This window comes from Octopus sinensis, linkage group LG12 (assembly GCF_006345805.1).
Source record: "Octopus sinensis linkage group LG12, ASM634580v1, whole genome shotgun sequence".
Classification (NCBI taxonomy): Eukaryota; Metazoa; Mollusca; class Cephalopoda; order Octopoda; family Octopodidae; genus Octopus; species Octopus sinensis.
In genome coordinates this window covers 49,717,882-49,736,002 of record NC_043008.1, presented here as the reverse complement: position 1 = coordinate 49,736,002, position 18,121 = coordinate 49,717,882, and the positions used below count along the sequence as shown (strand labels likewise).

Here is an 18,121-nt window from a genome sequence, read left to right as displayed (position 1 = left end):
CAAATTCATTTAAAACTGAGTGCTTTATTGGTATTTGCCTGGATTTTTAAATCCACATTTTTCTCTTCTTACTACATATTGTATATATATATATATATATATATATATATAGAAATTTGGGGTGAGTACTTGATAATTATAAGCACCTGTGTATACCGTTTGGTGGTGTAGGTGGTGGAGTAAATTGATCAAAATAAAAACATGATGCGAAGGATTCAGCGGTACATATGTTTTGGGCCTTTATTAGACAGATTTATAACAATGCATAATGTATGTCTGTGGCCTTCTTCAGCCGCGCACAACAGCTTCCACAAGGACATGTGTTACATCAAAAATTCTTGGTTGGGGATGCAAATCCTCCCATTCGCGTACGACATAATGAGGCAGCAGCATAGAATTGAAGCGTCCATCTCTTTCTTCTCTCAATGTAGGATGAGGAAAAATGGATAAGAGATGGACGCTTCAATTCTATGCTGCTGCCGCATTATGTCGTACGCGAATGGGAGGATTTGCATCCCCAACCAAGAATTTTTGATGTAACACATGTCCTTGTGGAAGCTGTTGTGCGCGGCTGAAGAAGGCCACAGACATACATTATGCATTGTTATAAATCTGTCTAATAAAGGCCCGAAACATATGTACCGCTGAATCCTTCGCATCATGTTTTTATTTTGATCAATATATATATATATAATATATATATATATATAATATATATATATATATATATATATATATATAGATCTATCTATCAATTGATCGATCTGTCTGCCTGCCTGTCTGTCTCTCTAGGTGCGTGTATGTGTGAGTGTGTATGTATATAAATATATATGTTCCACCCATGGTAACATGGAACACAGACATTAAATGATGATGATGATGATACAGGATGTTAGTACTGAGAGAAAAGAAAACATTATATCCCATCCCAAAATAAAAGTATTTAAATAAATTTTAAAAAAACATTAACTAGGTTATGGCTGAGAGATGATAATTTATGCAAAGTAGCAGCTCTCAGCTTCCACAATGGTCTGAAGACAGCTCTGGAACCTAGTGCATGTGTTCTTCACTGTGTCCCTGGGAAGCTCTTCAAACATTTCTTTGATCTTGGCCACCAAGTTGGCCTTAGTACTGGTGGCAGAGTGGTTGGTGTCTTTCTCAACTAAACCCCACACATAGTAATCCATGGGAGTACAATCAAGTGAATTAGGAAGCCAGAAATTGGAGCTGGTAAAGTTGTAGAAATTCTCCAGCAACCACTTCTCTTTTCAGAAATATGGCAAAGTGTCGAATCCTGCTGCTATACACATGGTCTTCCAGCAGCAAGCCTCATCAGTTTGATCACAGTTTTCAACAGCTTCATACAGGCATCCAAATTGAGCCTAAGGCCCTGTTCAAAGATGAGGGCAATCAGATGCAGTCAGAATGCCTGCTGTGTCCCTTCCTGTTGGCCACACTTTTGTACACTCCATTGCAGCTGACCATGTCACATCTTACAGCCTTTACAGTGTTTACAGAACATTGAGCAACAGTCATGATGTTGGTGTCACCATGTGTAGTTGGTGATCGATATAGATGAGTTGGTGAATGAAGATCTATTTCGTTGGTTGCATGAATAATTGAAGCAAAACCCATGAAATTTTAACTGAAATAGTCACCATTGCACACAAAGGTGATCACCATGGGATATTTACAACTAACAACATTAATAATTACAGACTGGGAAAGAAGAATAAAGCATTTGAAGAAGTTCCTTATAAAACATTGTGTGAATGTTCAGTTTGGTCTGTCCAAGAACCTGGAGTTGTCTGTGCAAATGTCTGGAAACATCAGATGGCAAGAATGGAGGCATATGTCACTCAGCTGCAAAGAGTTTCATACCATAGCAATTTTTTATAGGTGACAAGATGAATATTCTAGAAGACTAAACCATGTCACAACTTGAAGGTGATTGATTGCTTAATAGACTGATCATGTGAAACTATTGTGACTCAGTCGTGATGACTAACTGGTTATTTAGTGGTTGGGTTTCAAATCACTGCTACATTAGCATTTTGATACCAGGAATGAATCATCACGATACAGATAACTTTTGGCCAATATTCAGGTGGCTTCTAGTCTGCCATGTCTGCTGACTTTTTCTCAACTACAACTTTAATCTTTATACTCTCCAATGCCATTGACTGATTGACTGTTCATCAATACATGAAGCTGTTCCTGGGAAAGATATAAAAGAAATCCTCTTTAGTCCAAATACCACCTCTCTCACTATATATATAGTGAGAGAGAGAGAGAGAGAGTGAGAAAGAGAGGTGGTGTTTGGGTTGAAGAGAATTTAATATATATATGTATATATATATTATCATCATCATCATCATCATCATCATCATCGTTTAACTTCCGTTTTCCATGCTAGCATGGGTTGGACGGTTCAACCAGGGTCTGGAAAGCCAGGAGGCTTCACCAGGCTCCAGTCTGATCTGGCAGTGCTTCTACAGCTGGATGCCCTTCCTAACGCCAACCACTCTGTGAGTGTATTGGGAATATATAAAATTTGCTGGGTTAGAGGTTAAAATAACCATCTAAAGGATAAAAGTATCCATTATATAACTGGTACATTACCTATGTTTAACCATGGGCATACATATGCAAGCATATTATTCTCATAAACTACAGGTAAAGACAAGGATAAACAGGAGTTTATCAGGAATCAAAATTTGACTTACATAGATTATTACTTATTAATACCATATAGATAGACTGCATCCCATCTAACAGCTGTTTCTGTTTCCAATGTTGTATGGTATTGCCATTGATAGGCTAAAAATATTTATCATATTTGGTAATAAAGCAGGTTGACTAAAGACTGTGGAGTGGAACTTCATATGTTGTGCCACATATACCATTTTTTCATTCATTTATTTATTTATCTTATCCCATTTAACGGTCTTGTTTATCTTACTCCATTGAACTACCAATAGTGCACTGGGATCAATGTAATCAAGTAGTCCCTTCTCCCCAAATTTCAGGATATGTGTCTATATATGAAAGGATTATAGGATTGAAATATCAACTGACAAAAGGCTATAATTTATTCTGTTTTCTCCTTTACAGTTTGTAAATACAGTTCAACAGATGAAAGTAAAGAAATTAATAATACCCATCATTAAGAACATTTGATATAGAAATTCTAATCAACTTTGTTTACAAAAGATCTTCAAAGAAATAGAAGGAAAACCACTATTTGTTAAGAATACTCACTTCATTCCATCTACCACCATGTTACTGCTATCATTTTCAAGTATGTTAGTCTTCATATTAATCCATTTTACAAGTAAGTCCTCTTTGTTTTTTATATTTATTTGTGCAATCATGGCTGTGTTTGATCAAAAAGTTTGTTTTCAGGACACTTTCTGTTGTATGGTACCTTGGATTACTGTCTTACACAGTAGTCTCAGGCTGACTAGAGACTGTGGAGTGGAACTTCATATGTGGAGATTTGTAGAAGCTGCTTGTAGAGTTCATTTTTGTTCCTATTCTTGGGTGGTGGACTTCATCTATTACTTGGTTCAAACTTTCTTAAAAGCAAACCACCTGAGATTGCACCTGATTATATGATAGTAACTACCTGTTTTAAAGTACTTGAAATTAAAACCTGGCATCTAAATTTCATGTTAATTTGAGTTTAAAACATAAGCTTGAAAATAACTACATTATTTTACTGAATTCTTCATTATTTTCAATATAAATAGACAAAGGCAACATAAATATAGTAACATAAATGTGAAAGTGATCTCAGTTAAAACATCATAATTGGTAGAGAGATAGAAAGTAGGAATCCATCAGAGAGAGCATTCCTATTACAGACTTCAACCTCCTCTCACTTTAATGTCACCAAATGGTCCTTAGGTACCTTTAAAAAAAAAGTGTTTTCTTTTACATATTAAGATGCACACACACACACACACACACACAGAGGTTAATAGTATAATGCTATATCTAAATACTATATGAATACGGGTGTGTTAGTCCATGGAAGTGTGTCTGAAATCACACATCCATGTCTAAGAAATTGTTTGTCATGCATTCAAGCAGGGTTTTTTTATTCATTTTGTATTGTTCTGTGGTAGAGTCTGAACATTTGTAAAATGGTCAAATTTTACAAAAACCATGGATTCCAAACAATATCTTCTTATATCCTTCATTCTAAACATAAGAAAAAGAAAAACAAACATTCCCTCCAACTTAGCAGAAAGGATTTGCACGATTGTGTCAAATGTTAAAAAAACATAATCAAAGTCTGAAAGGCCAGATCAAGTGTGAGGGAAAGTGCTGTTGCAGCATGCTGCTTTATTTAGCATTTATCAGTATATTTCTGGGTCCTCTTGGGTGACCAGTTGAACATAGTCCCAGTCAGTTTCTATCTACGTGAGATACCTTCTCATCTGCCATGACCATGTGGCATATGGTAAACCAGCATGAGCCATTTACACAGACTGGAAGAGCTGAAAGAAATACTAATTGAAAGAGCATTTCCATTCAATCTTATTGTGAATGGAATAGAAAGAGTAAAAATGTTTATATCTCCATTTTCTTAGAAAAGTAAAAAGTAAAGCCCCTCACAAAATGTTTTACTTTATGTCTCTACATTTAAACCAAGAAATTGTGAAATATTTAACTACATACAAAACAACGAACCTTGAAAATCAAAACATGGAAAAATTACTAGAAAATCAATTTGTTATTGAAAACAAAAGGTAACCAAAGACTTACAAGAATATTCTAACTTTCAGCAAAGCTTTTCAAACAATTGCCCAACCCCATGATTTCTAAATGTGGTAGCCTGAACTGTGGTACATGTCTGTACTTAAATGATAGCTTGGAATTCAAATTTAAGCACAGACATGTCTTCAAAGTAAAATAAAATTTCTCTTGCAACTTCTTATACTCAATTTATGCCATAACAAACTGTAGAAACTGCATCAGACTGATGGGATTATCACTTTGTGGACAATTGATGATGCACAAGCAAGAAATAAGGGGAGAAAAAAAGAAAGAAAGAAACAGGAACACATAGTAACTTATACTGAAATGGAACCACCCAATTTAAAGATTTTTCCATTTTACAAATGCTCAGATTCTACCATGTAACATCTATGAACAAATAAAGGAAGAAAATTTATTATGAAATAAAAGCCTTGCTGGAATAATTGACAAACAATTTCAGGCAACTTAGGATACACTTGTATGGACACACATGCACACGCGCACACACACATATATTCACATAGTTTTTGATATATACAATCTACCATTAACTCATGTGTGCATGGGTGCAAGTCATTATGTATGTGTGTGTGTATGAGAATATATGTATGTGTGTATGAGTAAATATGAACGTGTGTATCTATGTTTGTGTCTTTGTATTTATCATAAGGGCTATTTGGTTGTTGTTGCTAGTAATCTTGATGGATTACCAAAGTAGGCACTCCAAAATATAAGGGCTATTTGGTTGTTGTTGCTAGTAATCTTGATGGATTACCAAAGTAGGCACTCCAAAATATAAGGGCTATTTGGTTATTGTTGCTAGTAATCATGATGGATTACTAAAGAAGGCACTTTGAAATATTTTTGACAAGCCTGAAACCAAAGTTCAACTAACCACTCCTTGTCTTACATGAAAGAATAATTATTAATCTATCTACCTATATTGCTGATTCTCTCCATGTATCTGCCTATCAATCTCTCTAGGGCAGTCCTTCATTTAAAAATCCTATCTTGTCACTCAAATTTCTAATGTACCCTTCCTAACCTTACAGTCTAAAGGCCATATCCTTTCATATTTTGTGTTTTATCTTGTTACCCTAGTTGTGTGTCCAGTTACAAAACTCTAACCCTTTATATTGCAAACACTATAGCTACTTTCACTTTATAAATCCACAACTACAATGGATAAAACCAGTTATGTAAGTTAATAACATTGGATAGATTTAAATGAATTAAATTTGTCATGAAATATTACCATATTTCTCCTAATGTAACTGTGCATTTTTACCCATTTTAAAAATTTATATAACATTTGTACAGAAACCTTTAACACTTTTCCATCCATCCATCCATTCATCCATCCATATGATGGCTATGGTGGTGGTGGTGATGATGATGATGATGATTATGGTGGTAGTGGTGGTGGTTACGAGGATGATGATGGCAAGGATAATAATGATGTAGAGGTGGTGAAGTTTCATTTGAGAAATTATTCTTTTGTTGAGAGCTTTTTGACTTCTCTCTCTCTTATTTTTCTTTTTGCATTTTAGCATTGATCTAAAGGACATTGAAATGTAAAAGACAATGGTAGACAAATTTTGACCATAGTGATTAAGTAACTCTTTCTGCTGCTTTAACATCAACCACTCAGTCATGAAATTAGAGTGGATGTTGTTAAAAAAATTACCTAGATTCAAATTTAAGTTTGATTCATGAAAAAAACATGCAAAAAGGGAAAAGAAAATTTTCTTTAGAAAAAATTAGTAAAGAATCCAAATTTACATGATTATTCATATTCTCATGTTATTTTCAAAAACAATTTCCATGTTCTTTACTAGTTTTCTTTGAATAACTAGACTGGTGCACCAGCTCGGCCACAGCATCTGATTGAAACCAATAACTGAATATTGGAATAGAACAGTTGACTAACTATTCACATTGTATTGTAAAAGTTTTTAGATGTTACAAAGATAAATTTGTTTCCCTTTTTTCTATTTGCCAGATACTCATGCCACAATATGGGATGTAAAAGCTTGTCATACTGTGGTGTATCGCACTTCAGTTCGCATGATTCTTAACAAGGTATTCATAAGAGAAGTGGCAGCTTCAAAAGATCCTAAATGTTTTGAAATTACATTTAAATTGAATGATGAAGTAAAACCAAGTTATATTAAGCTACCTTACCCTAAGGCTTATAAGGTAAGTAAATTAAAACACACACACATACACACATATGCATGCACATGCACACATACACACACACACACACTAATATACCTATTTTATCAAAATTTATTCTATTTTAAATGAAATAAGATTAAACTGGTATTTTATAACACCAATAGCATAGCACACATTCTAAAAAAAGAAAAACATAAAGAAATTATGTAATGTCTTCACTTGACAGCTGTTTCAGAAAAGCAAAAGTTATGTAACAGTTGGCTTTCTTTGCAGGTATTCAGTATATTTGAATATAAACTTGGATGCAAAGAGCTTGAAAGTTTTCATCTATAAGGAATTGAACTTAATGCCCTTTGTATAAGTTTTATCTCTGAACTATGCAATAAAAGCTATATGCATCATCACGTGCGAAAAAATTCGAAGGGTTTTGAACAATTGAGATACACATGTCACGCCTGTATTGAAACCATTGCTAAGCTGCCGTAATTGCTTAATTAAGACTTTGTTTAAATTGACTATGGCCATGCTGGAGAATCAGCTTTTAGTTGAAGAAATTGACTCCTGGAATTTTTCTTTGTAAGCTTGGTTCTTATTCTGTTGGTCTCTTCTGCCAACCTGCTAGTTTATAGCGATGTAAATGCACAACAACAGTTGTCAAGCAATGGTGGTGGGGACAAACAAACACAAACACACATACATATATATATATACATATATTTTCCTTTAAAAATGATTTTATTCTTTTCTTTTTTCTTTCTTTTTCTTGCATTCATCTTTAAAATCCTTGTATACAGCACACGTACATACCCCCAACACGCACATACACACAAAGAGGCATAACAATTGTAAGATTAATATGCTCAACAACAAAGATCAATATTATCAGTCCATATATACATATATATATATATATTATATATATATATATATATATATATATGTGTGTGTGTGGTGTGTGTGTGTGTGTGGTGTGTGTGTGTGTGTGTGTGTATGTATATATATATATATATATATATATATATATATATATATATATATATATATATATATATATATATATATATATATATTATATATATATATATATATACTAGCAGTATCGCCCGGCGTTGCTCGGGTTTGTTTCAACCCGCTGGAATTGTAATTTTGAAAATTAAAAATTTTGTGAACATTTTTCTGGTCGAAATACACCGAAAAGTGGCAACACAGCAGTGAAAAAATCGTAAAAAATAGGGATTTTCATAGAAAAAAGCATCTTTTTGATGTAAATAATTTTTGGTGTTAACATGGTCCGATTTGAATTTTATGTTCTACGGAAGGAAGAGCAACCCTTCTTCTACCATACTCTCAATTTTGGTCAACTTGCGCCGCAGGGTCTCGGAGGAGATAGTGTTAGTTGAAGGTTACCATTCTAGGTGCCTGAGTAACAACCTCGCGGATTTATAGATAAATGATTTAATTACTATTTTACAGAATAAAATTAAATAATTCTTGAAAATTAATTAATATTAATATTTTTTGAACAAAGTAAATAATTTTTAAAACTTCAATAATAATTTTTTTTACACAAACGCGAACGGGGAAAAGGGAGTGGCGAATTCGATTTACATACCTAAATTTTTTCTTTTTCATGACATTGTAGCAAAATAGTAGTGAATTATATAAATACCAGCAGTACATTTTTTTTTCTGGGGTATTTTTTTTCAACCTCGTCACATATTTGCCCCTTTCAATTTAAACAAAGTCTTAATTAAGCAATTACGGCAGCTTAGCAATGGTTTCAATACAGGTGTGACATGTGTATCTCAATTGTTCAAAACCCTTCGAATTTTTTCGCACGTGATGATATCATAGTAAAAACTTTCAATTACGCACGCTTAGAAGTACGCTCGCAAATTAATACTACCAAAATTTTGAAGTTCGCGCTCCGCTTGTGTGTGTGTGTGTGTGCGTGCTTTAGGTGTACGTAGGTATGTGTTTTTGTGTGTGTGTCACTGAAGCCATACATACATATATGCATACATAACCTCTCTCTCTCTTTTCTCTCTCAGTCACTCACTACAAAAAGTGAATAAAAAAAGTTCAGTTATTTCTGTCTTTCACTCTGTCTGTCTCTTTACACACACTAACAAAAGCACTTCACTTACACACCACACTTTCTGTGTCGCACAACCCATCAAACACACACACACACACACACTCACGCATGCACACATGTACTTTACTCTTTTACTCTTTTACTTGTTTCAGTCATTTGACTGCGGCCATGCTGGAGCACCGCCTTTAGTCGAGCAAATCGACCCCGGGACTTATTCTTTGTAAGCCCAGTACTTATTCTATCAGTCTCTTTTGCCGAACCGCTAAGTGACGGGGACGTAAACACACCAGCATCGGTTGTCAAGCAATGCTAGGGGGACAAACTACAGACACACAAACATATACACACACACTTATATATATATACATATATACGACAGGCTTCTTTCAGTTTCCGTCTACCAAATCCACCCACAAGGCATTGGTCGGCCCGGGGCTATAGCAGAAGACACTTGCCCAAGATGCCACGCAGAGGGACTGAACCCGGAACCATGTGGCTGGTTAGCAAGCTACATACCACACAGCCACTCCTGTGCCAATGCTTTCAGAGTGAAATGTTAAAATATTGAGTTTTCTCGAATTTTGTCTTAATTTTGTGAAATTGAAAGAAATATATTATGGCATGACCGAATGGAGTACTTTCAAAAATCTTAGGTAAACTCTAATTGAAGAAATTGTGTGAGGAGTAAATCGTTATGTATTTATTTGTTTCTGTTTGCTGTGTTTTTTTATTTTTTGAGTAGTGGTTTAAATACTTTCTGTTTAGTCTTCCTCAAATCACTCTGTCGCTATTTACTTTCATTTTATTCGTTGCACACTGTGTGTGTGCGTGTGCGTGTGGTGTAAACCACATTAAGAAAAGCATTTGACATACACACCAGAATGTGAGTTTTCTGTAAATTTTGCTTAATTGGAGTTTAAATTTTAAAAACTGGACCTGGCATGACCCGATGCATTCTACTCTTAAAAATGCTAACTAAATTGTAATTGAAGAAATCCTATATTGTAGATTTCTATAAGTTACAAAGGGAGGCAGATAAAATCTGCCTTTTATAATAAGATATATATATATATATATATGTGTGTGTGTGTGTGTATGTATGTATATATATATATATATACATGTATATATATATACATGTATATATATATATATATACATGACGGACTTATTCCAGTTTTTGTCTACCAGATCCGCAAATATATATATATATATACATGTATATATATATATATATATATATATATATATATATATATATGTATATATATATATATCTATATCTATATATATATATATATATTATATATATATATATATATATATACATGACAGACTTATACCAGTTTTTGTCCACCAGATCCACAAACAAACATTTGGTCAGCCCTCGGCTATAGTAGAAGACACTTGCCCAAGATGCCACACAGTGGGACTGAACCCAGAACCATGTGGTTGGGAAGCAACCTTCTTACCACATAGCCACACCTGCGCCTAAAATTATAGGGAGGCTTCTGTGACCAGATAATGATAAAAGTGGTTTTCAAACTGTTATTTTAGAGTTTGTTATTCACTGTTTAAATAGGGAATGTTTAATTACAAACATACACACATACATACAAACACTAACCACCTCCGGACATATATATACATACATAAACATATATATAGAGAGATGTATATGCACATACATATACTTGCATAACAATGTACACACGCACACAAAAATATAGGACCTTACATAAACATAGACATAGAGAAACATTAACACACATATACGTATATTCATGCATATGTGTGTGTATAAATACTTATACATGAGTACACACATATACACACACATGCACACACACACACAAACACACACACATATGTATACATATTCATATATGAATGTGTGCACGTGTGTGTACACAGCTTCAAAGCAATCTTGGATTGAGAAACATAATACAAGCTGTACACTATAAAAGTTTTACTGTCATTGTCATGAATAACCTCATGATCATGATGATGATAATGATGATCATCATCATCGTGATAGTCATCATGATCACCATTGTTATCATCATCATCAAATTATTTTAAATATTGCTCTGTTGTTAACTTTGCTGAATCATTCTGTTTTAGGCATTTGTTCAAAATCACCATCTTCATGAAATGTATGTTGCTAAGTGCCAGGCAGATTGTTCAACAGTTGATTCTGAATTAGAAAGATGTAAGATTTTCCTTTAAAAATGATTTTATTCTTTTCTTTTTTCTTTCTTTTTCTTGCATTCATCTTTAAAATCCATGTATACAGCACACACACATACACACACACACACACACACAGACCACATCCCTCCACACCCCACACACCCACACCCAAAGAAGCATAATAATTGTAAGATTAATATGCTCAACAACAAAGATCAATATTATCAGTTCAAATTTTATTGTTGCTATTCAATCCCTAGGAAAGACACATTATTCTACATTTAGTGGTTCAATCCACAGTTGTGTAGTCAGCAGAAGAAAGAAAAACAGCAGTAAAATCAATATCTCCAGTCAATCACATGTCATTAGTGAAATTTTCGACAACTTTTCCAATCAATGTTGACACATGAAAATGGATATAAAAAGATTGTTCTGAGTTTAAAACATTGTATAATCTAAGGGTTGATACACTACCTGATGCATACAAACAATTCTTAATTAATTGAAATTTCCTTTTTATGTAGGGGAAGAAAATGAAAATCTAGTTGCAATTGTTGGCAACTCTCAAGGAAAAGGGGAGATCATTTTTTAAAATTTAGAATTAATTTTTCAAACTAATTTGCAGGTGAGAAGTGCAACGATGAGTGTTCTGTCTGTTAGGCATTGGTATAGCTTAGTTACTCCAAGTTACAATGTTTTTAATATGTAAAAACAGTTACAAATAATTTTAGGCTGGTATATTTTCTATAATTAAATAAAAAATATGAGCTAAGGTTGATAACACAAATGGACCCATGGCATGGATTTATATAAAATAAATTATAAAGATGATATACTGAATTTCATGTAGAATATTCTAAATTAAGTGAAAATTTCACACTAAACTGAAGAGAAAATAAAATTCTATAGTAATTGTTAATAACATTCAAAGAAAAGGTGAAATAATTTCAAAAAATTAGATGAATACTCAAAGTTAATGTACATAATATAGGAGCACCTCATCCAAAATTGAAACAAAGGATAACTATGGGCATATTTCAGTCTATTAGACCTCATCAGCATAGAATAGTTTACTCTAGCCTGATTAACCAGTTGACAGAAGTTAATTTTTTAATTCATAAATTACAATGGTTGAAATTATTTAAAACTATTTTCTCTATATTAGAAGAATGTCCTAAAGAACAGATTAGTCTGTAGACATTATCATTTTGACTGTCCAGGTAATTTAATGCTTCCATATTTCTGCACAACTTATCCTTCTCATATGCTTTATTTTTATTTCCAGTCTTTTTTTATTATTTAATGTTGCACAAGAAATTCCTGTTTAATGGAAACCTTTTTGAGTAAATGTTAGCATTCTACTCTATAAAAATCTTCTGCATTCACCACCCATGTTTCAATACAATGAGGCAGTGTTTCACAAAGTAGGTGATACTGACCTTGAAGTGTGTGAAAATTTATATGGCCACTGGGGCAAGGGGACAATAGGAAGGAGCAATAGATACATCTTTACAGTTTTTTTAATCTTTGTTTCATATTTAAATATTAAATCTTAAAATAATTTTAGATATGTAATTATTAGAAACTACTTGTTGTTCACAATCATAATGATGACAATAACAAGAACAAATCAACAATATTAAAAGACTATGAAATTAAATGAATAATTAAACAAAACTGATTATATACTATCTATGGCATGAAATTTATAAACAGTAAACTTAAATTCAATTTAAAAGATATTCTCAAAATTTTGAGTATTTCCATACATGAAATAAAGACAGCTACTGCACTTGTAGCAATATGTAATGCCCTGGCTGTTTGTTAATCACATGATTTATTCACATCTATAACTAGACATATGTAAACTTGCATGTTGCTGGGAAAACAGCATATGTGCTTGTGAATATATAGAAACTATTACTAGAAACTGGTAGCTACATCAGTATATATGTGACATAATGAATAAGAACAAACAATAACTCTGAGCACCTTTTCAAACTCCACCTGTCTAATACCTGTGGACATATTTACAAAGTCAGAAAACAGCACAGCTCCCATGACTTCAGGAAACATTTTTTCACGCTGAGAGTTGCTGAAGCATGGAACAAACTGCCAGCATCAGTTGTTAGTTGTCAGAGCACTGCATCCTTCAAAATTTCCATGCTATCTGATATTTGCCAACACTACACCTGATTTTCTGCCCTCCATACACACACAAGCATGTATCTGACTCATACATTGTTCACTTTCCAGACATTTTTACATTACTGCATGTACTTTATATGCACTTTCTGACAAGTTGCGGTGCACCTGAGCACTGTATACAATAATTTCATTATTTTAGTGGCTTCCCTGAATAGGAACTCAGCTCTACAGGAAAGCTTCAGTCTTCGGGAAGATGGACAAATCTGGAGATTTGTCAAGACTGCTGAAACGTGGAAGAGAGATACCAGCTGGTCTGAGTGCTCTCTACCCACAATAACTAAAAAGACTACAGCAACTCAGGGAAACTAAGCCAGAACAACCTGCCATCCTCTACACACCATCATAAACTGCGAGCAGGGTACAAATTGTTGTCCTTAAATGCTCGCAGTTTATGCAACAAAATACATTTGTTCAACGCCTACGTCAGAAGTGTTGACCCTGACTTCATCACTGTCACGGAAACATGGGCGCATTCCTTACTCTGTGATGGGGTTTTCAACATTACGGGGTACAACCTCTTCCGTAAGGACCGCACTAACCGCCGTGGTGGTGGTGTGATGGTCTACGTTCGTTCAAATTTTTTGGTAATTCCTTGTGCCGATTTGAACGAATCACAAGAAGTTTTTTTTTGTGACGTGTGTATGACCATGTCAACACTCCTGCTTGGCGTTGTTTATCGTCCCCCAAGTTACCATCGGGACACACAGCTTTGCAATGTCCTCCGAGCTGCTGCCAGGAAAACAGCCACTTATGTGTTTATTGCAGGCGATTTCAATCATCCTGAGATCGATTGGGAGACCTTCCATTGGCCACAGAGTGCAAACGATTTTGTTGAGCTTGTGCTGGACTCAAACTGGTCACAAGTAGTCACCTCTCCAACAAGAGGCGACAACACCTTGGACCTGCTCTTCACCACAACTCCTGAAGCGGTTATCAATTGCACTACGGAGGAACCTCTAGGTGACTCTGATCATGCTATGATCATCGCCAATCTGGCTCTTGCGGGCAACGAAAACCTGAACCATCTACAATCTGCTTCCTTCGATTGGAAGAGAGCAGATTGGAACCTGTACCACACTGAACTACAGCACCCAAACTGGCGTGAATTCTACAACTCTGGAGATGTGAATACTATACTCCAGTATCCTGGACTCAATATGGGCAGCATGTGCAGCATCTGTGCCACGTAAACAAAAAAGAAGAACCGCCCCAAAAGGGCAATTTGGGAAACTTCAGCGGTCCGACTTGCCAGGAGGGAACGTCGGACTGCTGAACGGGAATACAGGTTGCATAAATCAGACACCAACAGGAAGAAGCGGAATAAATCCTCCAACCATCTCAAGCAAGCAAGTGACAAAAAAAGCAGTGCTTGAATTTGAACAGTGCATAGCAGCCAATCCTGACAGCAAGGTTTTCTGGAAATATGCACTCAAAGCAGAGACCTCACTCTCCAGTGGGCCCTCTTCGCAACCCTCACACAAACCAGATCACTGACGACCCCAAGGAATGCGCAGAACTCATTGCCGAGTACTATGCAAACATATTCACTGTTGAAAGTCAAAATGTACCATCTTCACCATCACTAACAGCAAACTCCATAACAACTATGGAATTTACACCTGCAATGCTGCGACGTCACCTTCAAAATAAGCGCAACTATGCCTCCCCTGGTCTCGATGGAGTTACATACCTGCTTCTCAAACGTGGCAGGCACTTCCTTTTACACCAGCTTTCTATTTTCTTCCAGTACTGTCTCAACAATGGTGCTACTCCGGAGCAGTGGAAAACTGCCAGTGTCATTCCTCTGTTCAAAAAGGGCGACCGCACATCACCTGTCAACTATCGCCCAGTCAGTCTCACTAGCTGTATTGCAAAACTGATGGAATCGTGTGTCAGAGAAACACTCTGGAACTTCTGGAGCTCTCACAGTCTCATCCAACCCTCACAATATGGATTTGTCCCTAACTCCAGCTGCAGTGACCAGCTTGTCGAGTTCCTTGAGGACATTACTCAGATTACTGACAGTGGCTCATGGGTGGATGTTGTCTACCTTGACTTTGCTAAGGCTTTCAACTCTGTGCCACACAAAAGGCTTATGGTGAAACTCTCTGCAATGGGTGTTGGGGATGACCTTTTTAACTGGTTGAAATCCTTCATCCTCAGCCGAAAGGAGGTAGTCACAGTTCTAGGACAGCACTCTACACCATATGAGATGTCATCGGGTGTACCACAGGGATCTGTCCTTGGTCCCCTCTTGTTTGTGGCATACATTAACGACATAGATGCCAATTTAAAGAATGCCATAGTATTGAAATATGCAGACGACATCAAGCTGTACCTTGAAATCAAGAGGACAGATCCTGATGTCTACAACTCTTTCCTGCAATCAGACCTAGACACAATGCAGCAATGGATCACAGACTGGCAACTGAAACTGGCTGTGGACAAGTGTACCACCATGCATTTTGGGAGAAAAAACCCTGCGTTCACTTACTCCCTCCACAACACTGATATCAAGAAATCCTCTTGCGAGCGTGACCTAGGCATCACTGTCAGCAGTGATTTGCGTTGGTCAAAGCATATCTCTAAGATTGTCAGGAAGGCCGAGGGTGTCTTGGCATCACTCAGCAGGTCTTTTGTTAGCCGCTCTCCAGCCATCTATTTAAAACTGTATACAGCTATGGTACGACCACACTTGGAATTCGCATCATCAGTTTGGAACCCCTATCTTGCACAGAACATTGACCTCCTGGAATCTGTCCAGAGACGTGCAACCAAACGCATACCCTCCATCAGACACCTACCATATTCTGAGCGCCTTGTTTCCCTGGGCATGGATTCACTGAAGCTCCGGCGTTTGGCGACGGACTTGGTAAACACCCACAAAGTTATCAACCACCTCACCAACAACAACACTGAACACCTTTTTGATCTTCATGTGTCTAACACACGTGGACATGCCTACAAAGTCAGAAAACAATACAGCTCCCATGACTTTCGGAAACATTTTTTCACGCTCAGAGTTGCTGAAGCATGGAATAAACTGCCTGCGTCAGTTGTTGACTGCCATGACACTGCATCTTTTAAGGCCCTCATGCTTTCCGAAATCCGCCGAAACTACACCTGATTATATATACACTTTAGATGAGTTGTAGTGCACCTGAGCACTGTACACAATATTATTATTATTATACAAGTGTGACTGAAGTGATGTACTAAAAGTTCAAGTAATCACCTTTGACCATAAATCTATTTGGAGCTTTATTAGTCTAGCTTAATATTAAGTATATGTACATTAAAGATGGGGTGGTTAAATCTTAGCAAGAGAGCATTGAATCATAGAAAGGGGTATGATGAAGTGTTAATGAAAGAAAAGGGGTTACAGTTTAATAAAATTTGGGAAGACCTGTTATAAGACATTAACCTTCTTTACATATATAGTTCGCCGTTCATCATCATCATCATCATTGTTTAACGACCACTTTCTATGCTGGCATGGGTTAGACGATTTGACTGAGGGCTTGTGAGCCAGATGGCTACACCCGGCTGCAATCTGATCTGACAGAATTTCAACAGCTGGATGCCGTTCCTAATGCCAGCCACTCTAGGAGTGTAGTGGGTGCTTTTATGTGCTACCAGCATGAGGGTGAGTCAGGTGGTTCTGGCAATGGCCATGCTCAAATGGTGTTTATTATGTGCCACCTGCACAGGAGCCAGTCCAGCAGCACTGGTTACGACCTCGCTTGAATATTGTTTTGCATTTGCCACCGGCACAAGTACCAGTAAGGCGATGCTGGTAACGATCACGCTCAAATGCTGCTTTTTACGTGCCACCGGCATGGGAGCCAGTCAGCAGCCCTGACAACGATCATGCTCGGATGGTGCTCTTAGCGCTCCACTAGCATGGATGCCAGTCATGCGGTGCTGTCATCGAATTTGATTTTGATTTTACTTGCCTCAACAGGTCTTCACAAGCAGAGTTTAGTGTCCAATGAAGGAAAGGTATGCATAAGTGGGCTGGTTACACTCCTGGCATAGGCCACAGGTTATGGTCTCACTTGGCTTGCTGGTTCTTCTCAAGCACAGTATATTTCCAAAGGTCTCAGTCAGTAGTCATTGCCTCGGTGAAACCTAATGTTCAAATGTCATGCTTCACCACCTCATCCTAGGTCTTCCTCAGGTTCCACAGTTTCCCTCAACTGCTAGGGTGTGGCATTTTTCACACAGCTATCCTCATCCATTCTCACCACATGACCATACCAGTGCAGTCATCTCTCTTGCATGCTACATCTGATGCTTCTTAGGTCCAACTTTTCTCTCAAGGCACTTACACTCTGTCTAATATGTACATTGACATTACACATCCATCGGACCATACTGGCTTCATTCCTTACAAGCTTACGCATGTCCTCAGCAGTCACGTCCCATGTTTCACTGCCGTGAAGCATGACTGTTTGTACACATGCGTCATACAGTCTACCTTTTACTCTGAGCAAGAGGCCGTTTGTCACCAGCAGAGGTAGGACCTCTCTGAACTTTGCTCAGGCTATTCTTATTCTAGCAGCTACACTTTCAGAGCACCCACCCCCACTACTGACTTGGTCACCTAGGTAATGGAAGCTATCAACTACTTCTAGTTTTTCTCCCTGGAATGTGGCAGAAGTTGCTCTCTGC

At 36.5% G+C, this 18,121-nt stretch overlaps 1 protein-coding gene across 4 annotated transcripts in view; it reads left to right on the top strand.

The window, feature by feature from the left end:
• LOC115217968 overlaps positions 1 to 18,121 on the top strand; it is a 40,385-nt gene that overhangs the window by 3,628 nt on the left and 18,636 nt on the right. For all 4 annotated transcript variants that reach the window (XM_029787697.2, XM_036507924.1, XM_029787695.2 and 1 more), the window contains exons 2-4: positions 3,115 to 3,334; positions 6,770 to 6,966; positions 11,171 to 11,258. In XM_029787697.2, the coding sequence (XP_029643557.1) occupies positions 3,280 to 3,334; positions 6,770 to 6,966; positions 11,171 to 11,258 (340 nt within the window). In that variant the 5' untranslated portion in view covers positions 3,115 to 3,279. The remainder of the gene's footprint in view (positions 1 to 3,114; positions 3,335 to 6,769; positions 6,967 to 11,170; positions 11,259 to 18,121) is intronic.